At 42.2% G+C, this 26,751-nt stretch overlaps 1 protein-coding gene and 1 pseudogene across 1 annotated transcript in view; both read right to left on the reverse strand.

Moving 5' to 3' along the window:
• Ticrr (TOPBP1 interacting checkpoint and replication regulator) overlaps window positions 1–22,266 on the reverse strand; it is a 43,073-nt gene extending 20,807 nt beyond the window's left edge. The window contains exons 1-8 of the mRNA XM_052160217.1: window positions 21,466–22,266; window positions 16,376–16,676; window positions 14,308–14,546; window positions 12,706–12,940; window positions 9,797–9,926; window positions 4,654–4,790; window positions 3,143–3,361; window positions 1,444–1,595 (exon numbers count right to left, since the gene is read on the reverse strand). Coding sequence (XP_052016177.1) covers window positions 1,444–1,595; window positions 3,143–3,361; window positions 4,654–4,790; window positions 9,797–9,926; window positions 12,706–12,940; window positions 14,308–14,546; window positions 16,376–16,676; window positions 21,466–22,128 — 2,076 coding nt within the window. The 5' untranslated portion in view covers window positions 22,129–22,266. The remainder of the gene's footprint in view (window positions 1–1,443; window positions 1,596–3,142; window positions 3,362–4,653; window positions 4,791–9,796; window positions 9,927–12,705; window positions 12,941–14,307; window positions 14,547–16,375; window positions 16,677–21,465) is intronic.
• Window positions 22,267–24,862: 2,596 nt separating this feature from the next.
• LOC127687465 (39S ribosomal protein L13, mitochondrial-like) lies at window positions 24,863–26,504 on the reverse strand (annotated as a pseudogene).
• Between the last annotated feature and the right edge of the window lie 247 nt (window positions 26,505–26,751).

The raw sequence follows: 26,751 nt of genomic DNA on the forward strand, positions 1-26,751 counted from the left end.
TGCTCACAACCACTTGTAATTCCAGCTCTTGAGGATCAGATACCCTCTTCTGGACTCTGCAAGTACTTGCGCACACACACACACACACACACACACACACACACACATCACATCACAAAGAAAGATCTTTTTTCTTGAGATAGTGTCTCTGTCTCTCATCCTGGATGTCTTGGAACTTAACATGTAGACCAAGCTGTCCTTGAACTCAGAGACATATCCCCGCTCCCCCCTCTGCCTCCCAAGTACAGGAATTAAAGGAGTGTGCCACCACACACAGCTAAATACACTTACTTTTAAAATAGAAGGTCTACAAAGCTGTGATAACTGTAAACAGCTCTTGTCCACTATAGAGAAAGAACCCTGATTTTGCCATTAAATGTGAATAAAGGCAATAAGGTATTCTAAAATAGTGGTGGTGATACAGTTAGAGCTATGTAGAAGTTTTTTAAACAAATATATGTTCAAGTCCCAACACAATGAGACCTATATAGTCTGTCAGAAACAAAACAACAGGGGGCTGGAGAGATGGTTCAGCAGTTAAGAGCACTAACTATTCTTCCAAAGGTCCTGAGTTCAATTCCCAGAAAAAATATGGTGGCTCACAACCATCTGTAATGGGATCCGATGCCCTCTTCTGGTGTGTCTGAAGACAGCTATAGTGTACTCACATACATAAAATAAATAAATAAATCTTTAAAAAAACAAAACAGCAACAACAAAAACTATCAGGGCTGATGAGATGGCCCGCAATTAAGAGCTCTGTTTACTCTTCCAGAGGACCCAGGCTTGATTCCCAGCAACCAAGTGGTAGTTAACAAATTTCTGGAACTCCAGTTCCAGGGGACTCAGTGCACATGATATGCAGACATAAATGCAGACAAAATACTCATATACACAAAAAAGAAACAGATAAATAATAAGCAAAATCAACAAATGAAGAGCAGCTAGGGTTAAAACGTTAGTTTAATTCATATAGCTAACACACAACACACATAATAACAGTCTCATTGGGACACAAGTCCACTTGAATTTCTGGCCTCCAGCTTATCAGGTTCACATCCTGAAACCTGGAATTGTGTACCAGTCCTCTAATCAGCACTTTTCTGTTTTTACATATTCACATATCTTTATTTTATTTTACATGTATAGGTGTTCTGACTGCATGTACATCTGTGCACCATTTGTATGCAGTGCCCAAAGAGGGCAGAAGAGGGCATCAGATCGATCGAAACTGGAGTTACTAAAGGTTTAGAGACACCATGTAGCTGGGAGTTGAACCCTGATCCTCTGGAAAGCAGTGCTTTTAACCACTGAGCCATCTCTCCAGCTTATTCATTATTTTTCAATCATGTGCAGTGTAATGGCAATTCTTTAAGATATGTGCACTAAACCCACCAACCATCAAACACTACGTTTATGACAGGATTATTTAGACTTTCTTACTTCTAATTCCTTGACGTCCTTTGATTTTAGGAACATTTTAATGGTTGAGACCATATTTTGAGCACATGAATACAATGTGATTTCTCCTGTAGCCACAGTCTTTTGGTAGTTGTCATGTATGTAAGCCAGAAGCTCCTCTTCAGTTTTAAATTCTGTGGGGAGAGGAAGAACATTTGGTTATCATATTCAGATCAACAGCATTCACCATGTAAGGGGAAAGAGACTTTTGTCTTCCAAGAGAAATCTAATTATGTCTGGATGGCCATGACAGACACTAGAGCTTGCTAGCATGTAGTGTGTACATGTCAGGGATGATGTTGAACATTCCATAGTGCCTAGCAGTTGAATGACCTTTAACAAAGAACAAAGGTGGGTGATACAATGAATAAAAGATCAACAAACAAACAAAAAAGATCAGTGCTAAAAGGATTAAATACCTAAATGGGAATATTAGGTTCAGACACAACCTGTTATGCTCCGGATTAATCAACGTGAGTCAGTTACAATATGAAAAGAAAAGGTCCCAGACTGCTATAAGATAACAAAAAAACCTAGGTGATCTGGAGAAAGGAGGGATAGGAATTCAAGGCAAGAATCAGCCACATAATAGGCTTGAGATTAGCCTAGGCTAAATGAGATTAAAAAAAAAAAAACGAAACCCAAATACCCAACCAACTAAAAATAAAATAATACTAATGTTCTACCAATATACTGACAAGAGTGTAAAAGGTAAACCATAGATTTGTAGAAAATATTTACAAAGGACATCAGATAAAGGCCCATTATCCAAAATATACAAAGCCATTTTGAACTTAGTGACAGGCCAGTAAGGGGGTCCACAGCTAAGGATGCCTACTACCAAGCTTGCCAACCTGAGTTTGATTGCTAGGACCCACAAGGTGACTAGAGATGAGCTCCCATGAGCAGTCCTCTGACCTCCATGTGTACACCAAAACATGAGCATGCATACATGCACATATAAATATAAATTACAATTATTGCAAAAAACTATTTAAAACTCAACAGTATGGCTCAGTTGTAAGCGATGGGGACCTGATGCCTAGCACCAGCATTTTAAAGAGCCGGATGTGTGGTGGACCACATCTATAATCCCAATGCTGGGGGAATGGGGAGAGGTGGGTCCTTAGGGCTCAGTAGCTAGCCAGTCTACTTTCTCAGCAAGCTCCAGGTCAATGAAAGATTCTACTAGGCATGGCAGCACATGCCTGTCATCCTAGTACTGGGGAGGCAGAAGGATCAGGAGTTCAAGGCTAGCTACACAGAGAGTTTGAAGATAGCCTGGACTACATGAGACCTTAGTTTAATAAAATAAATTAATTAAATAAAAAGTTTTAAAAGGTGGCTGGCTCCTAAAGAATAACAACTCAGGTTGTACTCTAGTATTCAGTTCCCCAAATAATCTCAATCTATTTATTATTCCAAAAATAATCTCCCTTCCTCCCATTTCATTTTATTTATTTGTATATTTATTTACATGAGGTTTCCTCAAACTTATTACATAGATGCAATGTCACCAAAATTCTGATCCTCCTGCCTCTGTCTTCTAGTCGTCCTGGGGAATCAACCCAAGGATTTCATCAATGCTAGGCAAGCACTCTATCAGCTGGGCTAGATTCTCCAGCCTCCAGACCTCTTATATAATAACACAGACACCAAACACTCTAGGATGAATGAATACCTTTAAGTTTAGAACTTCTTAACATCCTTCCTCTATCTTCCAATTTGTCTGCTGGTCTGCCAGTGACAGTCTTTTGGGGTCCTTTCTCCACAGCCATGTCTGGACTACCATCAGGATGTAACTTCTGAGCCTTTACATTTAGCCTCGCCACATTCAACATCTTCAAAGAGCGCGACATGGTATTCATCTTCTGTCTCACTGGAGTTCGAGGGATACCACCTGCCAAAACATCAGCATGGAAAGAAAAGTCAACTTTCACTTCTATGCAATCAAGAACTATGGTCTCCAAATACTATCAAGGAATACTGGAGAGAAGTATCTTCCTTCAGAAATTATCTAAACCAGATAGTTCTTTTATCTGCTTCTACCTACTGTACCTAATACTAATACAGAGTAAACAGGTTCCTTTACTGAAGTTTAGAACTAAATATCTCAACAATCTTTTTTTTTTTTTTAAGATACCCAGGGAGACATGAAGAGGGCACTGGATCCCTGAACTAGAGTTACAGATGGCCATGAGCTGCCATGGGGGTGCTGGGAACTAACCCTGGGTCCTCTGCAAAAGCCACTGGTATTCTTAACTGCTGAGCTGTCTCTTCAGTCCCATCTCAATGATTTTTACACAACGCCAATACTACACACATTTCTACTTAGTGTTGCCCAATAGTCAAGAGTGGTGAGGAGGCTTTTCTTCTTGGCAGTGCTGGGGATAGAGCTCATAGCTCATGCATACTAGGCAAGCACATGCCTTTTCTGAAACAATTTAGCAATCCACAGCAAAAGCCAATTTCATATTCTTTAACACAGTAACTCATTCTTGGAAACCTCTAAGAATGAAATCTCTCAGAGTTTACTCATGATACATGTTGTAATATTATTTATAATGACAGAAATTGCAAACACTCTACATGTTCAGTAACAGGACTATAGCAGAATGATTATAGTCAGGTTGCGGACATTGTTACTCAGGGGTAAAGCATTGCCTAACATGCCTGATACCCTGGGTTCAGTTCCCAGCATGGGAGTCTGGAAGGCAAAGTAACTGATAGGCAAATATTTGTAAAGAGTTTTTTAAAAAGCTGTATTGATATTTCTATTATAATCAAAATGAGAATGGTCAATTCATTAGGAAGAACCTCAGTGATTTAATCCATATTGAACTTACACAATTATTTTAAAATATAAAATATGAAAATTTGCCATTAGTTACCATTTCAACCTTAATCAAGCTTTTGTTTCTTTTTTAAAAAGAGTAACAGTCTTTTAAAATGTATATTCTTGGCCAGGTATGGTGGCACATGACTTTAATCCTGGCACTCAAGAGGTGAGGAAGGTGGATCTCTATGAGTCTAAGGCTAGCCTGGTCTACAAAGTGAGTCTAGGACAGCCAGGGCTCTGCACAGAGAAACCCTGTCTTGAAAAACAAAAACAAAATAAAATAAATAAATAAAACGTACAGTCTCAAAAGGAAAACAAGACTGCCTTAAGAAACAGGTTTTCTATGTGCATACGTTTCTTTCTGCTGCGTTCTTGACTAACTACAGTAGACTCTTCATGAGATCTCTGGTAGAGCTCAGAGAGGCAGCGCGTTAGTTCATTTTCGGTTTTGGAGGATTCCTCGTTATCAGGTGAGGCAGCGTGTAACAACCTGGGAGACAAGGTGCATAGTATAAGGCCAAATTCCAACTCTACAACCCATGAGAATCAGAACATGTGCAGAGCTATCAATGTCATACCTACAGTCTAGACTTCACATTGTCCCATGGGAGTTGGAGGGTAGAGATGGCTTGTCCCCCACCCCCTTTTTTTCCTTTTCTAAAGTTTGCTATTAACTTGAAAATATGAACTTTTCAACTAGAAAAGCATCAGGATTAAATTCTTGTTAATAGTTAGTTATAGCTGCTTCTATATTTAAAAGAAATCAGACATCGCAGTTAAAGCCCAGCTCCATCGTTTCCCGTCTACTCCCCCACAGGTATTTTTAGACTAATTTGCATTTCATGTATAAACACAAACACGATTTTATATGAATGACATCACAATTTTACCTTTTACGTTGCTCATAGTATATTTCTCATTTGTACATAAATAGCTTTACTTTATTCATCTTTACTAGTTTTAACAGAAGTATATGGGGGATAGAGAGATGGCTCAGTGGTTAGAGCACTTACTGCTCTTTCAGAGGTCTTGGGTTTGACTCCCACACGATGGCTCAAACCACCTCTATCTCCAGTTTCAGGGGACAACTCTCACCCCTAGGGCATCTGTATTCATGTAACATAGCAATATGCAAGCACACACACCTACGTATAATTTGTCCTGTGTTATATCTTTCTAATAATTTTAAAGTGCTTTTCTTATTTTTTTAATCTACTAGAAATTTCTTATTGTGTTTTCTGAAAGATTAAAATTTAATTTTTTTCTTTTGGATAGTCAACTGTCACATGATTACTTTAATAACTGAATCTGTCTTCCCTGGAGGCTCACACTGCCACCCTTGTCCTTTATATGCCACATCCATAAATACAGGAGTCACTTTGCAGGTTCGGCTTACCTGTGCGCTAATGCCACACTGCCTTATGTACTGTAGCACTACAGAAAATCTGCACGCCACGAGAGGAGGAACTTTTGTTTTGATCTTACACTTACTTCTATCCATCCTCTCATACATTTATTCCTAAGCGCTTTAGCGTGTTTTCCTGGGCTGGGTGTCAAACCCGAGGCAGGGCAAGCACTCTATCTGTGATCTATACCCTAAGTCTTCTTAGTGACCTATTAATATAAGTTTCTTTTCTTGGATACTATAGTTTTTAAGACCATAGTCTCGCCAGGTAGTGGTGGTGCACACGTTTAATCCCAGCACTTTGGAGGCAGAGGCAGGCAGATAGATTCTGAGTTCGAGGCCAACCTGGTCTACAGAGTAAGTTCCAGGACAGCCAGGGCTACACAGAAAAACCCTGTCTCGACCCCCCCCCCCCAAAAGACTATAGTCTCAAGGGATTAAGTTCAAGTAGATTCTGTTTGTGATGGGCATACTATTAACTTTATACATTGATTCTGTATGCTGCAACATGGCTGTATTCTCTTTTTATTTTATTTATGTATTTATTTATATATATATATATATATATATTGGTTTTTTTGGATTTGGTGGTGCACACCTACAATCCCAGCACTCTGGAAGACAGAGGCAGGCAGATTTCTGAGTTCGAGGCCAGCCTGGTCTTCAGAGTGAGTTCCAGTACAGCCACAACTACACAGAGAAACCCTGTCTCGAAAAAAAACCAAATCCAAAAAACAAAAAACAAAAAAACAAAAACAACAACAACAAAAAGAATATATTGAAAAAAACAATATATGGGCTGGAGAGATGGCTCAGCAGTTAAGAGCACTGACTGCTCTTCTGAAGGTCCTGAGTTCAAATCCCAGCAACCACATGGTGGCTCACAACCATCTGTAATGAGATCTGATGCCCTCTTCTGGTATGTCTGAGGACAGCTACAGTATACTTATATATAATAAATATATAAAACTTTTATAAAAAATACAAAATACCATGAAAATTAAAGATCTAAAAAGATGGATATACCAAGCTTATAGATCAAAGACTACACATGCCAGTGCTTCTCCAAATTTAGCTATATGTCTATACATACTCCAACAAAATTCTAACAGGCATTTTTTTTGAGAAAAATTAATAAGCAGATTCTTTGCCTATTAGTATTTTGAGAGTGTATGTAGAGCATTTGAGAGTGTGTGATGGAATGTAAACATCTGTGTGCGTGCATGCAGAGACCAGAGGAGAATGCTGGGTGTCTTTTATCTATTGCTCTACCTTATTGTATTTAAGACAGTGTCATATGTGGCCATGCCTGGCTTTTATGTGGTGTGGAGATTTGAACTCGAGTCTTGCTCTCATAACAAGTGCTCTTATCCACTGAGCCGGTTCTTTCCCCAGCCCCAATAGGCAGATTCTAAACGTCATATGGACATCAAGTAGAAAATAAAATAAAGTTGAGACTACTTAACCTATCTGATTTAGAGACTTAAGCTATAAATCTACAGTGTATGGTATCTTGGCACAGTGTTGTGATATAAACATAGTTTCTGGGCTCTTCAGTCTAGAAAGGTATCTGAACGATGGTAGTCAACTGAAAGGAATTCAACTGGAAGAGAAATCTAGCAAATGACTTTGGAACAAATATAACTATATGGAAGAGCAAAAATACCTCAACTTTAATAATAATTTGGATTCCTACTACTTTATCTTCTACATTTTTGTTTTGTTTTTTGTTTTTTCAAGACAGGGCTTCTCTGTTTAGCCCTGGCTGTCCTGGAACTCACTCTGTAGACCAGGTTGGCCTCAAACTCAGAAATCCGCCTGCCTCTGCCTCCCAAGTGCTGGGATTAAAGGTGTGCACCACCACCATCCGGTCTCTTCTACATTTCTAAAACAGTATATTTAGGTTCTTTATCTTTTTCGGTTGTCCAGTATTAAGGGTTACTTTGACTTTTCTTTCTTTTTTGTTTACTTTGGAGTGTGTGTATGTAGACATGGGTGCATGATTTGTGTGGAGTCAGATGACAACCTTGTGGAGTCAGTTCCATCTTTCCACAGGCTCCAAGGAGTGACCTCAAATACAAGGTCAAATACAAGCACCTCCACCTGGTGAACACCTTGCTGGCCCTCACCTGACATTTTTAAAAACCACCTTTAGTCTGTTGATCACCGTCATTTATTTTCTATGTAGTTCATGCCTGTTCTTAGCCCTATTACTCCCTCCCTACATTGGAGGTGGGAGGTACTTTTGATTTTTGTCTTTGCTTCTGGGCAAGTCCTGCTAGGCAGCCCAGACTGGCCTCTAACTCTGCATCTCACCAAGTGCTGAGATTACAGAAAGCACCACCATTCCTGGGTCTTTCCTCTGTTCGTACTTGATTCTTATTAATTGGTTCTTAGTTTTCTCTTTAGAAAAATAACCACTGAATTTATAAATATTTCTCTCAGCATAAATTAAGCTATTGTCTTAATCAGTGTTCTCTTGCTATGAAAAGACACTATGAGCATGGCAACTCTTATAAAAGACAGATCCACAGGCCACAGGAAGAGAAAGATACTGGAACTGTCTTGGGCTTTTGAAACCTCAAAGCCCACCTCCAGTGACACACTTCCTCCAAAAAGGCCAACCTCCTCATCCCTCTCAGGTAGTACCACTCCCTAACGACCAAGCATTCAGCTAGATGAACCTTCAGAGCCATTCTTTTTTTGTTTTGTTTTGTTTTTTTGATTCAGGGTTTCTCTGTGTAGCCCTGGCTGTCCTGGAACTCACTCTGTAGACCAGGCTGGCCTCAAACTTAGAAGTCTGCCTGCCTCTGCCTGCCAAGTGCTGGGATTAAAGGCGTGTGCCACCACCACCTGGCCCCTACAGGGCCATTCTTAGTCAAATCACCACACCTATATTACACTTTGATATTTTCTTCACATTTATTTATGTGTATTTTTATGTGTATTTATGTGTGTGTGTGTGTGTGTGTGTGTGTGTGTGTATACACATGTGCCAAAGCACACATATTAGGGTCAGAGGATAGCTTGCAGAAGTTATCCATTTCTTCAGCCATGTATATTCAAGAGAAAAAATTCAAGTCATCAGGCTTGGCAGCTGATGACTTTACCCATTAAGCAATATCACTAACCCAAGTTTGCTTAATTTTGCTGTAATTAATACTTACTTCAGCCAGGCGGTGGTGGCGCAAGCCTTTAATCCCAGCACTTGGGAGGCAGAGGCAGGCGGATTTCTGAGTTTGAGGCCAGCCTGGTCTACAGAGTGAGTTCCAGGACAGCCAAAGCTACACAGAGAAACCCTGTCTCGAGGGGAAGAAAAACAAACAAACAAACAAACAAAAAAAACAACCACCTAGTTCTAAATGTTTCCTGATTCTCATATATTTTATATAGACAATAGTGTGGTAGTTTCAATGAAAATGGCCCCTATAGGCTCATACATTTGAAAGCTTGGTACTCAGCTGGTGGACTTTTAAGAATTAGAGGGTGTGACTTTGTTGAAGATGTGTCACTAAGAGTAGGCTTTGAGGTTTTAACAGCCTATACCAGGGTCTCATCTCTCTCCTGATCTGATTCCACGTTGTGATAGATGTAAGACCTCAGCTACCACTCCTGAACTATGCCTGCCTGACTGACTGCCACCATACTCCCAAACTATGGTGGAGTAACTCTTAACACTAAAAACAAACCCCTAAGTAAATGCTTTATTTTATAAGTTGGTTTGGTCATGGTATCTCTTCACAGCAACAGAATAGTAACTGAGAGCTATGTGTTTAAATACTATGAAAGTGTGTATTTACATTTGACTGAAACAATCATCTAAATGCATTTAAAATGTTGTTTCTCTATTCTTAGAAATCTACTTCATTTTAAAAGTGCCTTACACTTTTAAATTAAGTAGAATAACACAGCAGTGTTAAAGCAGTCTAAAGATTCAGAGTCCCATCATATTGTACCATGTCCGTAAATCTGCGGTGTAAAACGTGACACGGTGTAGAGTTACAGGATATGCTTGCTCCTGTAGAACAAGCCTGTTCACATCTGCTATTGACTTCAACGACCAACAAACAAAGAGATGTATAAAGCTTTACCAAAATGATTCCATCAAGTCTGAGGTAGCACCACTGCCGTTAGAGAAAGGAAACCAATTTTCGACAAGAGCTGGCCTCCAGGGGCTGGTACGACTAAGCTCCTGCTGGACCCACTCTGGAACACAGGGGGCTAAAGGAACAGAAAACGGAAGAAGACATCAGGTCAAGGACAGAATCCAAGCCTACGCTTTTCCCCTGGACTGACTCCCTTCTCTGCATATGCTCATTGCCACATCTGCTATTCTGCATTTCCAACTCCTCCGCATCTAGCTTGAGGAAGGGGTAAAGGGTGGGAGTGTAAACATAACTCAAAGCTCTTTGCTCCTGTTACTAACACAATCCTTCATCTCATTTCTGAAATCTAAATGTATTTAAAACTATGCCTTTTCTTTTTCTTTCTTTTCTTTCTTTTTTTGTTTTGTTTTGTTGCTTTTGTTTTTCAAGACAGGGTTTCTCTGTGTAGCCCTGGATGTCCTGCATCTTGCTCTGGAACTCAGAAAGATCCACCTACCTCTGCCTCCTGAATGGTGGGATCAAACATTCACCACCACCACCACCTGCCTAAATCTATGCTGTTTTTCTCTTCTCAGAAAGTTACTACAAGAATAAACAATGTGCTAACATAAAAGCAGTCTAAAACAGAGTAGACCCACCATCCTACATCAGTTTGGTAAATCTGAGCCAGTAAGATGCAACCTTGAGTTATAGACATGTTGGCTCTGTTAAAACAGGCTTGTTAGAGTGTGTGTTTGTAGCACCAGAATAAGCTGCAGTAAAACCTCATCTGGATGGAATAAGTCATGAACTGACTTACATACTCCAAGAAACCAAGCCATGCTAGAGTATGGAACACTGGCAAAGTACTCACAGTGCTGTTTTACAGTACTCCAAGAGTTTCCTGACCTGTTTCTAAAACTTTGTAAATAGCCTATACACAACTGACAAATAAGACAATACATTAATACGTGATTGTTTTAAATATGTTAATACTTTATCCTACCCAGTAGAACAGGATAAAGGAACAATAGCATCTGAAGCAACAAGAGAACACAGCATTGTCCACTACACTCTTCCTACCCATACTCCTTCCTGTTGACTACATTCTCTTTCTCGTCATTCGCCCATAACTCTATAACCCCAATCTTAAACTTTGCTTCTGAAGGGAGTTGGGACTTTTCAGAATCCATAGTTGAGGCAGCAAGCAGACTTAGAGCCCGGGCACGCTGGACAAGCTTGAAGCAAGGTTGTGGTTGAGTCATTCCACAAACAGACCGGCCATAAAAGATAAGGGGCATGCCTGGACAATCTCCTATGGGTCATACACCATCTGGACTGGAGTCTCCTGTCTCCTGTCCCTTGGATGCAGTTTACTAATGTCAAAGTAACCTTCCTGCTAACAAAAATAAACCGCCCTCCTACATTGATGACGGCCCGATCTGCATGTATGCCAAAAAGCCCACAGCCAGAATCCCCCGCCAATGTTTAAATCAGCAAATCATGTGTAACTGCGCCAAACCCCCCTGACAACTCCCCTGACTTCTCCTATATAAACCCCTAACTTTTGAGCCTCAGGGTCGACTCCTCTGTCTCCTGTGTGAGATACGTGTTGGCCTGGAGCTCTGATAATAAACTGCCTCATGCGTTTGCATCAAGTCGGTCTCTCGCGTTTCCTTGGGTATACGCTATCCCGAGAATAGAGTGGGGGTCTCCCCAAAAGGAGGTCCTACACTTCCACTTCCTCCCATAACAGCTTCTTCACCTGTTTACAAATGATTAAGCAGTTTACTTATGAATTTAATGTACCTTTCTAAAAAGCTATTATTATTACTGTGTATATGCATGTACATAAGATAATGTGCATATGTTGTCAAGTCAGTTCTCTCTATCTGTACATGGTCCAGAGATCAAACTCAGATTCTCAGGCTTGGTGGAAAGCATCCTTATCCCTCTAAGCCATCTCCATAGCCCTGAAAGTTCCCTTTTTTTTTTTTTTTGGTAATTTTATGTGTTTTTGCCTGCATGTGCCTGTGTACCACTTTCATGTAGTATCTGTAAAAGCCAGAAGAGGGTGCTGCATCCCCTGAAACTGGAGTTACATACAACTGTGAGCTACCATATGGGTGCTGGGTATTAAACCCAGGTCTTCTAGAACAGTGCAGTGCTCTTAAGCAGGCACTGAGATATCATTCCAGTTCTCATGCAGTCTTCTCCACCCCAAGCTTTAAAATGAAAGTTTCAAACCGGGTGTGGTGGCGCACACCTGTAATCCCAGCACTTGAGAGGCAGTAATACCCCCAAGCTTTAAAATGAAAGTTTCAAGCCAGGCGTGGTGGTGCACGTAAATCCCAGTACTTGGGAGGCAGAGGCAAGCGGATTTCTGAGTTCGAGGCCAGCCTGGTGTACAGAGTGAGTTCTAGGACAGCCAAGGCTACACAGAGAAACCGTCTTGAGAAAAAAAAAAAAAAAAAAAGGAAGTTTCAAGTCCAGCAGTGGTAGTGTACACCTTTAGTCCCAGCACTCAAGAGACAGAGGAGGCAGGTGGATCTCTGTGAGTTTGAGGCCATCCTGGTCCAGAGTGTTCCAGGACAGCCAATGATACAAAAAGAACCCCTATCTTGAAAAAGAAACTAATTTTTCCTTCTACCGTTATGTCCTATCCATCTACATTTATAGTCATGAGCTATATTAGGAGCCGGGCTTCATCACTAGTTTCAAAGTGTTCCACAGCGCCTTTAGCCAAAGACCTTCAGGATTTCTAAAACTAGCAACCTAAACTGTCTATCACTTCTATAGAGCTCAGTTTTATTTGACTTACAACATACTGGGATACCACTAAACACTTGATGGAAAAAGCTAAAAGAAACTGCAAACCACCCTGTGCTCTGTTAATTACTGGTGGGAAAACTTACCAGAAGATGCAGGATCTTCAAATAAATTATGAACCTGATTCAGTGCACTATCTACAACATCTGAGAAAAGGGAATCTATATCCTGGGAACATTCAGTCACAGCTGTCTGGAGAAAATGTCTTTGAAATCCAGCTTCTTTGGCTCGGAACACTGTGAGAATCATAGCATTGGCAGAGAATGGGGAAATAATTCCCGTGATGGGGGGCCAGCCTTCACCAGGATCCACACTGGCCACCTACGAAGAAATGCTAATTAGCTGCAAATATTATTGTCAAAATGCCTAAAAGAATGTGGCCTATTTGAAGACTGAATAATAGTTGTCTATCGGAGGCAGAAGAGAATTTACTAATTATATAGTCCCTAAGTTTCAACCTATAAAAAAAAACTTACACTGCTGGTGATATTTTCTATGTGCTTTCTGTCTCTGCATCTCTCCAATTGTATTTATTTTAAAAGTGAAAAGAAGGAAAACAAGGTTTATTCAAGTGGGAAAAAGAATAAGAGATCCACACCCGCCGTTTCCCAAGTCTAGTACACAGCATCTAAAGCAATCACAGCTGTATACTCATTGCACATTGCAAATTGAGAGTCTTACAGCCACTCAATTTAAAATGACTCTTACTTCCACTTCAGAGGACGGACTGAGACTGAGGAAAAGCTCCTTGCTTAAGAGCACTCGTTGGTGTAGAAGAAGTTACTAGACATATCTGACTTCAGAACAAATGTACTTAACTGTCAAGCAATAAAACACTGAAGGGATTTAGCCAGCTCACAGCTGGGCACCAGAGTGAAGACCTAATTTAGATGGCCTGAGTCCCCTACCTTGTCTACCTAGTATAAGCACAGTTTGTATCATACTAGTAATAATGCAATGGGGTGGTCTTTTCACTGGAGCATGTAAATCTTAGGACAGTTTCTAGACAACACCAGGGATCTTCCTCTGGAATCTTTTACCACAGGATCCAAAATAAAGAAATTTTCTGAGATTACAAAGGCAAAGAAAGGTATGGAATTTAATAATAGCCATCACAACTGGGGGGTGGTGTCCCTACATCATCTATCCCAGCACTGGAGGGGCAGAGGAGGGCAAGGCCTGTGAATTCAGGGCCAGCCTTGTCTACAAATCAAGTTCCAGGCCAGCTAGGGCTGAGACTCTGTCTCAAACAAACAAGCCATCATTTTAAAGTCAAAGCTGGGTGTATTTCCAAGTTTGAGTAACTATTCTTATGCTATGTTTACACTGCAGAACTTTTTCTTAACTACATTAAAATCAAAGTATATTATAGAATATTTATTAAATAGTGAGAAACCACCCCCATCATTTCATTTTCATACAACCATCCTATTTGGCCAACTACCTTTTCTCCTATGTAAATTCAGGGTCTTTAACTTAAATAGATTCATGGTATATGCAAATTTACAATAGTTTCTTCACTAATAATCATGTTCATATGCTTCAGTGAAAACAGTATTATCTGAAAACTACCACCAGTTTTAGTGAGATTGTATTAGGTAGGTGATCCTTGGCATTTTGTGAACAAGTATATCTCATCTCACCAGTGTGCTATTAGACAGAATCCCTGACATGTGGAGGACACCTACCAGATGGAATTCTTCAGCAGTCAGCCTGCTTACCAGCTCCTGAAACAATAGCCTCTGAGTTGACTTGTGTTCCTCTGGACTTTGTAGCATCCAGTTGTCAGTACTTAAAGCACTACTCATTGGAAGAGACCACTGAGCCACTGAGCCTCTTAGGAAAATTCTGACTGGCTTTTGAAAATGTCTCTGATGCATGGCTAAAGGCTCTAGGGAGATTGCCCATGTTTCTTGAGTTTCTTTACCTGTTAGAAATAAAGAGTAAATTTCAACATATGAAAGTTTCTAAAAGAGATGTCAGAGTTAAGAATGAAAGAAACAAGATTTCCAGTTCAGACAGTGGGTACTCAGCAGTTAAGAGCACTGATTATTCTTCCTGAGGTCCTGAGTTCAATACCCAGCAACCACATGGTGTGGCTCACAAACATTAGTAATGAGATCTGATGCCCTCCTCTGGTGTGTCTGAAAACAGCTGCAGGGTAACTACAGTGTACTCATATACATAAAATAAATAACATCTTAAAAAAAAAAAAGACAGTGTATTATATGCTATGAGGAGATTATATTCTAAAGATGAAGGTAAAATTTTCCTTCTTTTTTTTTTTGGTTTTCAAGACAGGGTTTCTCTGTATAGTCCTGGCTGTCCTGGAACTCACTCTGTAGACCAGGCTGGCCTCGAACTCAGAAATCCGCCTGCCTCTGCCTCCCAAGTGCTGGGATTAAAGGCGTGTGCCACCACTGCCCGGCAGAGATGAAGGTTAAATTACTCAAACAAAAGTACTCTTTAATTTTTTTTTTCCTTTTATGTGTTGATATATGTTATGTGTATGTATATGCACTATGTGAGTGCCTAGTGCCCTTGAAGGTCAGAAGAAGACATTGGATCTCCTGGAACTGGAGGGGTTTTTTGGTTTTGTTTTTCCTTTTCTTTTTCTTTCTTTCTTTTTTTTTTTTTAAATGTATGAGTACTCTGTCTGCATGGACACCTGCATCCCAGAAGAGGGCATCAGATCCCTTTATAGATGATCCTGAGCCACCTTGTGGTTGCTAGGAATTAAACTCAGGACCTCTGGAAGAGTTAGGAACAATCCTCAAAATACTCTTAAACTGGCCAACTCTTGAATCATACACCTGTAAGCCCACTACTTGGGAGGTGAAGGCAATATGACCAGAAGAAGTTCAAAGCTAGTGAATCTAAAACCAGCTTGAGACCTTACAAAACAGAAAACAGAAAACAAACCTAAATATCTTTAATCCTGAAACTTGGAGTCTGGGTTTTACTAAGGCTAGGGAAGCAGTGCTGCCATGCTGTGGCGAGCTGTCACACGAGCCCCAGTTCTCGTGTGAATCATGGGAGATGCCCATGATTACAACATAGTTTAAAGTATAGAGATTCTCTAAGCCGGGTGGTGGTGGTGCATGCCTGTAATCCCAGCACTCTGGGAGGCAGAGGCAGGCGGATTTCTGAGTTCGAGGCCAGCCTGGTCTCCAGAGTGAGTTCCAGGACAGCCAGGGCTATACAGAGAAACCCTGTCTCGAAAAAAAAAAAAATTAAAAAAACAAAAAACAAACAAAAAGTATACATCTCTATACAGTATTTCCATGTGAATATATGACATCCTCAGAAATGAACTTCACCATGTAATAATCATGGCAAACAAAGTTGTCATGGCAACAAAGATGTTGGCTTTTCCTGGTAACAAGTATCATTTGGGGGTTTTATAATTTGTTTCTTCTATAATCATTCTCTTTCTATATGATCTCAAATTTATCAATTTCTACAAGGCAATGGAATCCTAATAGCCAGGTGCTTGGGTATCTGACCAATATTATCCTTCTTTTGGAAGGACTGAGAAATCCTGTTCTCATTGTCCACCCCACCCCCATCCCTTTTTAACACATGCACTGGCAGTTGCACCACGGTTCAGGCTTCCTGTGGTGTCTGATTTTGCTTACAGATCTTTTAATCCTTTCACTTATAACCAATAATTATCAGGCTATAGGAAATGCTAAGGATATTGGAAATATGCCTTAAAGAAAAAAAGATTTAAAAAAAATAAACGTATTTGCTTACCTTTAACAGGGAGAAATAATGTCCCTTCAATCCGTGGAAAAGAGGCTTCATACTCAGAATTATACAGCAAACAGTTCACAGTGGCATCTACTGGCAAAACGGAGATCCACGGTGAGAACTGGGGCTCGTGTGACGGCTCGTGTGACGGCTCGTGTGACAGCTGGCCACCGCATGGCAGCACTGCTTCCCTAGCCTTAGTAAAACCCAGATTCCAAGTTTCAGCTGGCAAGATGGTGCCTCCTCCATGGTGGAGCAGTTCACAAATGGTCCAATATCCATCGTGGTCTGGGGATGCCCACAACTAAAACAAACATGACAAAGAAACAGATTAAGTTATATAAGCATTCATGAATAAACTAGAGGAAATAGAGAAAAAGTGTTAAAGGGTTAAATTACACAATTAATGTATCTGTTGACCTAAGTACAAATAACATCTAGTATCTATTACTACATAGCTCAAAAACATAATTATCACATAATATACCTTCAAGAAAAGGGAGTACTAGGGAGATGACTATTAATCAAGTGCTTGCTTGTAAGCATAGGACCTGAATTCAACCCTAGAACCGACGTAAAAAAAGCCAAGCATAGGAAGCACAGGGACACATGTTTATAATCCTAACACTGAGAAACAGAGACAGATGTATCCTTAATATGCTCTGGCTGGCGAGCCTTCCTGGTGAGTTCCACTTGAGGAACGACACCTGTTGTCATCTGCCCTCCTACACATGTGATACACAAATGAGTATGCACATACACATAGAGAAAAAACATGGCTTTTTAAAAATTAGCCCTCTTTCTACTGCTTTTCATGTTCTAAAAGGACTTCATTTTTATTTATACGTAACACCTGTATGCAGGGTATGTAGGTGTCCTCAGAGGCCAGCTGGTATTACAGTTATCAACTGCCTAACATAGGTGCTGGAACCTGAACTCAAAAGAGAAGAGCAGCAAACGTTTTTTAACCTCTGAGCCATCTCTCCAGCCCGACTACTTTTCATTTTAAACAAGGCCTCATCGAGTTACCCAGGCTAGACTTGAACTCACCATATAAAGGAGGAAGGATCTGAACTTTCCATCCATCTGCCTCTTAAACAGCCTAGACTACAGGCCTACACCATTAGGCCCAACTAAACTCTTTTAAATTAATCAATATTTATTTAGGCTAATTCAAGTCAGGTTCTCTCTAATAGTCTAAAAGGGTCTAAACCTGAGGTCCTCCTGCCTCGGCTTCCCAAGTGTTGGAATTAAGAGCACACCTGGTATTGACGAACTCTTACACAGATTACTGAAGCTGTGTCCGGCCTCTAATTCCTGCCTTCATGACTCAAGTGTGATGTGATCAGAGATCTCATCATGTTAGCCTTGATGCTTCCTGTTCCTGCGATGAAGTAACTCTAGCACTGCTACAAAGCCCTTTAAAACCAAACTCAGCACCATCTCCATCAGCCATCCCCACCTCCTAGGCATAGTAAAGCTTTGTGTCTTTTTTTTTTATTTTATTTTTTGGTTTTTTTCGAGACAGGGTTTCTCTGTGTAGCCCTGGCTGTCCTGGAACTCACTCTGTAGACCAGGCTAGCCTTGAACTCAGAAATACACCTGCCTTTGCCTCCCATAGTGCTGGGATTAAAGGTATGTGCCACCACCGCCTGGCTAAGCTTTTGTCTTAAACATGGAAATGTGTAACGTGGAAATGTCTTTCCGATAGTACCTCCTGTGCCTCTTTACCAGCTTGGTGATTATACTTCTCTATCAACGGCAACTCCTGCCTTGTCAAAAACATTGCCTCTTTGCTTCACTCATAAAATGCTGATATTCAAGTTCAAAGAGGAGCAAGGATTTGGCCACAATACTGCAAAAGATAGAGACATCAGTCCAAGAATTAAACTATCTTGATGTTTTTAAAAATGACACTTTCATGAACCTTGATAGGTTAATTACCACACTTGGGAGGCTAAAGCAGTATGACTGAATTCCAGACTATACCACAACCTCGGCTATACCACAGGCTTTGTCTTTAAAACAAAACAGAAAACCAGGATGTATTATTCTGAAAGTTTTCTTTCAATCATGCACAGCAATCTTGGAAGTTTTGAAGTGCTATAACAGTAAATTGATTGATTAATCTGTTATCCACGTAGTTCACTGCTATGCGGAAGAACAGCAAAACTAGCTCAGATGTCACTAGAAACAAATCTATTGAAACTGATTCAGCCAGAAGAGCAACTTGGATGGGGGCTGTCTATTGATGAAAAGCAAAACGTAATAAAGGACTTTTCATTTATGAGTGTTAGTTGTACACAATTCTCCTAAGCACTCCACCATACCCACGCGCACTCGTGTATCTGTGTGTGTGTGTTTCCTGTATGTATGTAAGTGCACCACTTGTTTGTCTGATGTCCTTGGAAGCCAAAAGAGAGTGTCAAATCCCCTGAGAGAGGAATTACAAAAGATTATAAGCCACATTAGTGCTGGGAATTGAATCCAGGTCCTTTGGAGGAGCAATCAGTGCTCCTAACCTTACCCATCTCTCCAGCCCTAATACTTAATACTAAGTACTGGCTGGTTTTGTGTGTCAACTTGACCCAGGCTGGAGTTATCACAGAGAAAGGAGCTTCAGTTGGGGAAGTGCCTCCATGAGATCCAGCTGTGGGGCATTTTCTCAATTAGTGATAAGGGGGGGAGGGCCCTTTGTGGGTGGTGCCATCCCTGGGCTGGTAGTCTTGGGTTCTATAAGAAAACTGAGCAAGCCAGGGGAAGCAAGCCAGTAAGAAACATCCCTCCATGGCCTCTGCATCAGCTCCTGCTTCCTGACCTGCTTGAGTTCCAGTCCTGACTTCCTTTGGTAATGAACAGCAATGTGGAAGGTGTAAACTGAATAAACCCTTTCCTCCCCAACTTGCTTCTTGGTCATGATGTTTGTGCAGCAATAGAAACCCTAAGATATTTGTTTGTATTTTTTCAAGTCAGGGTCTTACTGTCCTGGAACTCAATATGTAGACCAGGCTGGCCTTGAACTCAGAGATCCACTGGCCTCTACCTAAGTGCTGGGATTAAAGGCATGGATCATTCAATCAGCTTTAACACTATATTTTTATTAGAGCTGGAGGGATGGCTCTGCAGTTAAGAGTATATTGTCTGCTCTTTCAGAGAAACTACATTTAATTCTTGGCACCCACATGGCAGCTCAAAACAACAGACAACTCCAGTTCCTAGAATCTGACACTCTCTTGGGCACCAGCCTTGCGGATAATTCATAGACATACATGAAAAATAAAATTAAAGTTTTAAATTAATTCTTGGAACTGTTCTTACAATATATTTTGATCATATTAACCCCCCAATTCTTCCCCTAAATCTTAACATTCTGTATGACTACTGTTAATTTCTCATCTGTAATCTTACTACATAAACAACTCCTGGTTTAGAGCTATGTAGTTCTATTAAGTGGAAGCTCTTCACCTGGTTAAACCACTTTCTGAATCTTCTCATTGATCTGTTTCAAGCTTTGCTGTTCTCTCCATTGCTTTCTGGGTTCAGAGCTCCTTGTCTCTCTATTTGTAACACAAAGTTCACTCCTAGCTCACACCCTCCGAACACACACCTTCTGGATTAGTCTTTCCCAGCCTTCACATTCTTCCCCATTCACTGCAAGAAAGGCCTTCTTCCGTAAGCACACCCCTAAGTACAATAGCCAGCTGCCTCCCCTCACCCAACCTTTTTCTTTGGAGCAAGTTTTGAAATCATTGCTGACTTACTCATCTGTTTAATCTATCTTCCAAACTAGAAAACACACTTTATTTACCCACCATATCACCAGCACCTCAAACAGGGTAGAGTGTACTCAATGGAATAGCTCATCAGCACGTATATCTTTACTCAATGAAGTAACAGAAAAAAAAACTTTATATACATATGAAAGCAGGAGACCAAGAGTTTAAAGTCATCCCCCATTACACAGAGCTCCGGGCCACTACACTACCCTAGTCTGTTTCAAAACTAACAAGCATCAGCTGGGCGTGGTGGCACACGCCTGTAATCCCAGCACTCTGGGAGGCAGAGGCAGGTGGATTTCTGAGTTCGAGGCCAGCCAGGTCTACAGAGTGAGTTCCAGGACAGCCAGGACCACACAAACCCTGTTTCAAAAAACCAAAAAAAAAAAAAAAACAAAACAAAAAAAAAAAAACCAAAAACCAAAAACCAAAAACCAAAAACCAAAAAAAAAAAGCTAACAAGCATCACACACACACACACAATCATCACACTTGCTGGAGCAGGGAGCATCACTGCTTCAAAAAAATCTAAATTAGCTGTTTTAAGACTAAGTTTGTAAAAAGTGATTACTTTAATCAGCAAATATTTACTTAACACTCACAATGTTCAATTGTGGGGAAATACAAAATGGAGTTAAGACCTGGGAACTGTGAGATTTTTGTTGTTTGCTTTTCTTGAAACACGATCTTGCCGCCCTGGCTAGTCTTGAACTGTGGCAATCCTGCCTCGGCCTTCCATGGGCAACTATCATTGAGGTGGTATTTTTAGAATGAATGGAAAATGACAGGTGTGTCCAACTGGACCATAATAGAGAAAGAGCACAGGTCCCAACAACAAGGGGCTTTTGCTTTTGTTTCGGAGACAGACTCTCTGCCTAGACCTGGAGGCTAGAACTAGAGAGATACACCTGCCTCTCTCTGCCTCCTGAATGCTGGGATTAAAGATGAGGGCTGGGGCGTCTGTCTGTCCGTCCATCCATCAGCACGCCGGGCCAACTACAAAGGTAAAGAGAGGTTCGGCCAAGTCCTGCAGCCTGGCTGAACCAGGCGTCCACATGCTGGAATACAAGTGTTGCGAAGCAAAATTAAGTCCGCAAAAGCACACAGTTACCAAAAAAGCACAGAAGCTCTTCCACACTCATTTAGTATGTACCCCGAATCTACCCATTTTGTTGGAGGAAAACCGTCCTTTGTGACCCACAAGGGTTTCCTTCGGAAGGCACACAGGGTTCATTCTGGGTCTCTGGCCCTTTACAGAGCCTGACAAGTTTAGCTGTCGGGGAGCGGTGTTCTGGATCCAGACTGCTCTCACCTTACCTTAGATCGCTCGGTGGTATCCACCCAGTACAAGGTTATATTTCGGGCGATCATGACCTCCTGGACTCTCCTGGGCAACACCTTCTCCATCACCTGCTTGGGGGTGAGCGGCACGCGTTGAGCCTGGGCCTCGCACCCCGACACGAACTGAAGCAGCTCCCTCTGCGAGTGCGGACAAGGCGCCAGGAGGAAGACGGCGTTCGCAAAGCCCCCGAGCGCGGCCTGGGCCTCCCTGGCCTCGCTGTCGGCGTCCAGCAGCCTCCTCCCGCTACTCCGCAGGATCGGCTTGGTGGGCGACGTGATCTCCGGCCGGTCCCACTGGTAGTCGAGCAGCGTCTCCATCAGGGCGCCGTGCGTGTGGGTGGCCCTGGGCGTCGGGCCGGGCAGGTGGGCTCCGGGAGGACGATCCGCCAGCCTGGCCTCCAGCTCCTCCTCGAAGTCCTCCCAGGAGCGGCTCCCCAGTTCGCGGAAGTCGGACACGCGGGAGGGCCGGCTTCGTGCCCCCTGAGAGTCGAAGAACTTGAAGGTCCAGTGGACCCTGGCAAGGCCGAAGCGGCAGCTCAGGTAAGTGAGGAGACGGAGGGCGGCGCGCCGGGCCGGGCTGTGGCGAGCCGAGTCGCCCGCAGTGTCCACCAGCAGCATCACTTTGTGACAGCAGGCCATCTCGGCCGCCACGGGACTCCCTCCGCCCGGCCGCGCGTTGCCCTTCCTGAGGTAAAGCAGTCTCTTCAGAGAACCAGCGCCATTGCCCGCTTCTCTGAGGCGCTGCTCCGAAGGCTCCCGCGCTCTCCCGACAGCTGCAGCTATTGGAAGAGCTGGTACCCAAACTCGGCTCCTATTGGCTGCAGGCTGAACGTAAGTTACGTAAGCACTTCCATTTTCAACCGTAACTGGAAGGCGTGCGGAAAACCTCCGCTTGATTGGTGGAGGGTGTGCTGGTGGGCGGGGCGCTGAGTTCCGGGATAAATTTAGTTCTCATTGGCCTGAGCCTTCGTTTTAAACTTTAAAGAGGCGGTACTTCGGGGGCGTGGCGGTGGGCGCGGAAGTCAGCGCTTGGGCGACTGTGCGCAGACGTGGGTGAGTGTGTGCGTGTGTGCGGAGGCGGGGCGTGTTTACTAGAGCCTTGAAGCCTGGGATGTGCACGGTTAGGGGTTTAGGGTGGTTGAGTCAAATTCGCTTTAGACTACTCTTTTTTATTTTTTTCTACATTCTTTGTTTACATTCCAAATGATCCCCTTTCCTAGTTCCTCCCTTTAGACTACTCTTAAGCCTTTTAGCCTATGACAGAGGACTTAATTTTTTTTTCTGTAAAAAAACGAAAGGAACATTTCATAATCCCCAAACTCGAGAGACGCAGGATATTTCATAATTCCCAAACTTGATATTTCATAATCCCCAAACTCGAGAGATGGGTGGATCGCAGATTCCAGGCCAGCAGGGCCTACTTAAAGCAAGGCAGGAGCACAGTGGAAGGACCTCGGATATTCTATTGTAAAAGTCGGGAAGGTAGGGAAGTGTTTTAGGGAGGAAAGAGAAGTGACAGATCTCGTGTTTTAAGAGGAGCAATACAGGTCCTAGGTGGGAAAATTAATATAAAGATACCGAGGGGCTGGAGAGATGGCTCAGCAGGTAAAAGCACTGACTGCTCTTCCAAAGGTCCTGAGTTCAAATCCCAGCAACCACATGGTGGCTCACCCCTATTCTGGGGTGTCTGAAGACAGCTACGGTGTGCTTACATATAATAATAAATAAATCTAATATATATATAAAGATACCAAAAGGAGTCAAAACAGAAGCAGTGAGATAAATCAGAAGTCTGCAGAGCAGGAAGGTTGTTTTACAAACTAAGGAATGAACACACCAGAGAGTACTCAAACCAGCCCAATGGGTGTAGAAAAATTACACTAGAACGTCTGGTTCCCAGCACCCGCCTTCTTACAGTTCACCCATTCTATAGATTAGTGTTTTCTACATCTTAGGTTTTTGTTTTTGTTTTTATTTTATGTATATGAGTGCACTATTGCTGTCTTCAGACACACCAGAAGAGGGCATCAGATCCCATTGCAGATGGTTGTGAGCCACCATGTGGTTGCTGGGAATTGAACGCAGGACCTCTGGAAGAGCAGTCGGTGCTCTTAACCACCGAGCTATCTCTCCAGCCCTTTTTTTACTTGTTTTTGTTGTGTGTTTGTCTTTGTGATTTTCTCTTATATTCCCAATTAGCCTCAAACTGTACCTTGAACCTCTGATCATCCTGCCTCCACTTTCCCAGTGCTGACTCTGTAGACATGCCCCCACCAAACCTGGTTTACGACGGGGGTATCGGGGATCAAACCCAAGGCTTCCTGAATGCTGGACAGCCAAGCACTGAACCAGTATCTCTAACACTCATGTGTGTCTTGCTCCTCCCCAGCTCCCCCACCCCCACTTTCTTTTTAACTTTATTGTAGATGGGGGCGGGGAGCTGCTCCTGGAGATGGAAGTCCTGGCTTGGCATGTTCTTGGCAAGCCTGCTCTCTCTTGGTCACATCTCTGGCCAGTGGATCTTTTTTTTAATTTCGTGTGTCTGGGTGTTTTGCCCATGTGTGCAGGCCCGCCCGTGCTCAGAGATCAGAATGCGGTGTTGGACCCCTGGAACTGGAGTGGCAGCTGATCGTGAGTCAGCACTGATGGGAACTGAACCCAGATCTTCAGCAAGCACAACAAGTGCTTTAAGCCACTGAGCCACCTCTTCAGCCCCTCATATGTGTTTCTTATTGGTACCAGATTAAGGGGATTTGGGATTATCTAATTGAATTTTATTTATTTATTTTTTTTAGATAACCAAATAAGCATTTTATTAACATAGCATTTAAAGCCAGTTATACAAGACAGTTCTATAAAATAGCATGTTCTGCAGCACTATCTGGCTGAGGCCTGGCCTTCTTAAGTGTTCCCCACAATTAAGAAGTGCCCTGGGGGGGCTGGAGAGGTGACTCAAAGGTTAAGAGCACTGACTACTCTTCCAAAGGACCTGAGTTCAAATCCTGGCATCCACATGGTGGCTCACAACCATGTGTAATGGGATCTGATGCCCTCTGCTGGGGTGTCTGAAGACAGCTACAGTGTACTGACATATAATAAATAAATAAATCTTTTTTTTTTTTCTTCGAGACAGGGTTTCTCTGCATAGCCCTGGCTGTCCTGGAACTCACTCTGGAGACCAGGCTGGCCTCGAACTCAGAGATCTGCCTGCCTCTGCCTCCCAGAGTGCTGGGATTACAGGCGTGCACCACCACCGCCCAGCAATAAACCTTTTTTTTAAAAAAATGCATTTAAAAAAAAAGTGCCCTGGGTCATGGGAATACTTCCTGAAGCATTCAGTCTCTTGCTGTAATTTCCGATCATTTCCATTTTCCTATATCGGAAAATCATCAGGTGGAACCCACACTCTCGGGAAACCCTCTATTTCTTCTTGGGTGTACTTGTGCTACTGTTTAAGCACTCTCCGTGGCTGATGAATCTCTTCCACTAAATTCTTAGGAATATCTTCCGGAATATCCTTGTCTGGAAAAAGACGCAGCCTTTGTATCTTTGTCCTTCTGTGCAGTTTTTGGACAGCATGCCACAAATAGCTAATTCCACAATCGCCACTGGGTCTTTCACGTGAAGCTGTGCAGCTGTTACTTGTCCAAAGCCACCTGGGTGGCCGGCATGTGAGGAGTACACTTTTTGTTCCCATTTGTTTCCAAAAAATGCAATATGTCTTGTGTTTATTATGACAACGTGGTCTCCACAGTCTCTCAGCTGATGGTACACTGTTTGATTTAATCCTTGAAGTCTGTTGGATGCTATCTATGGCTGCAAGTTTTCCAGGGGGCTGCATTTTGCCATCCAAGAGATCCCACATTTGAGGAAAAGTGGCCCACTGCTGCAGTGCCCTAGAGAAGCCAGCCACGCTCCCCAGCCTGCAGTGGCCTTTTCCTGATTGGGTTTTAACTTAAATGACTTAAAAAAAAAAAAAACAGGTCAGGTGGCCTTATAAAATTCCTGTAATAAAGTCACACATTATTAATGTTAATAATATAATCATAAATCAACACAAAACTAATGAATATGACACCATTTCTAGAATGATACATTATTAGCCATATTTTGAAATCAAGAAAAAACAATTTGATCAAATCTTACACATAGTTTGTCTGGATAAATCTTTGAATTAATGAGAATTATTAGATTTCTGTTGTCAGTGTTCTTTTGGGGTGGGGTGTTTGGATTTGGTTTTTTTGAGACAGGGTTTCTCTGTATAGCCCTGGCTGTCCTAGAACTCACTCTGTAGACCAGGCTGGCCTCGAACTCAGAAATCCGCCTGCCTCTGCCTCCCAGAGTGCTGGGATTACAGGCATGCGCCACCATCGCCTGGCGTCAGTGTTCTATTTTTAATAAAAGGACTTGACATATAGCCAAAATTGGCCTCAAACTCTCCTAGCTCCTCCTGCCTCAAACTTCAAAGAATTGGGGTTACAGTGTGGATCACCATGCCAGGCGAGGTTATTTGAAACAGATTATTTTTTTTTATCAGGATAAAGAGCCATGGACCTTAACCTAAATATTTATTGTACTTTGATAATATGAAAACCGGTCACATTGGCATGTTCTTACAATTGCAGTGCTTATGATCAGTTCAAGACAACCTCACAAGGTCCACAGTTCTTGAGCTACATGGCAAAACTGTGTATTAAAAAAAGATAACAATGAGTTAAGCATGCAAAACTTTCTTACTGCCCGTTTATGTCTATGTCATTGTTTCTAAGTTTCTATTTTTTTGCTTAATTAAATATGTAAGTAGTGATGGAAAAAAAGCTGGGCATGTTGTACTGCACTTTTAATCCCAGCACTCAGGAGGCAGGCAGATCCCTGTGAATTCAAAGCTAACTAGGTCTGTACAGTGAGTTCCAGGCTATTCAGGGCTGCATAGTAAGACACTCAAAAGGGTGTGTGGTGGGGTGGAGAGATGATTCAGTGGTTAAGATCAGTTGTTCCCCTTACCCAGTACCCATTGGTGCCTCACAACCAACCATAACTACAATTGCAGAACGCCTGATGCCATTTTCTGACCTCAGTACCAGGCATCTGTATGGTATGTATGCATACATGTATGAAGAACACTTGTATACATGAAAAATATTTTTTTAAAGTCACTATATGGGCTGGAGAGATGGCTCAGTGGTTAAGAGCACTGACTGCTCTTCCAGAAGACCTGAGTTCAATTCCCAGCAACCACATGGTGGCTCACAACCATTTGTA

The sequence above is a fragment of the Apodemus sylvaticus genome, chromosome 1, assembly GCF_947179515.1.
Source record: "Apodemus sylvaticus chromosome 1, mApoSyl1.1, whole genome shotgun sequence".
NCBI classification, from domain to species: domain Eukaryota; kingdom Metazoa; phylum Chordata; class Mammalia; order Rodentia; family Muridae; genus Apodemus; species Apodemus sylvaticus.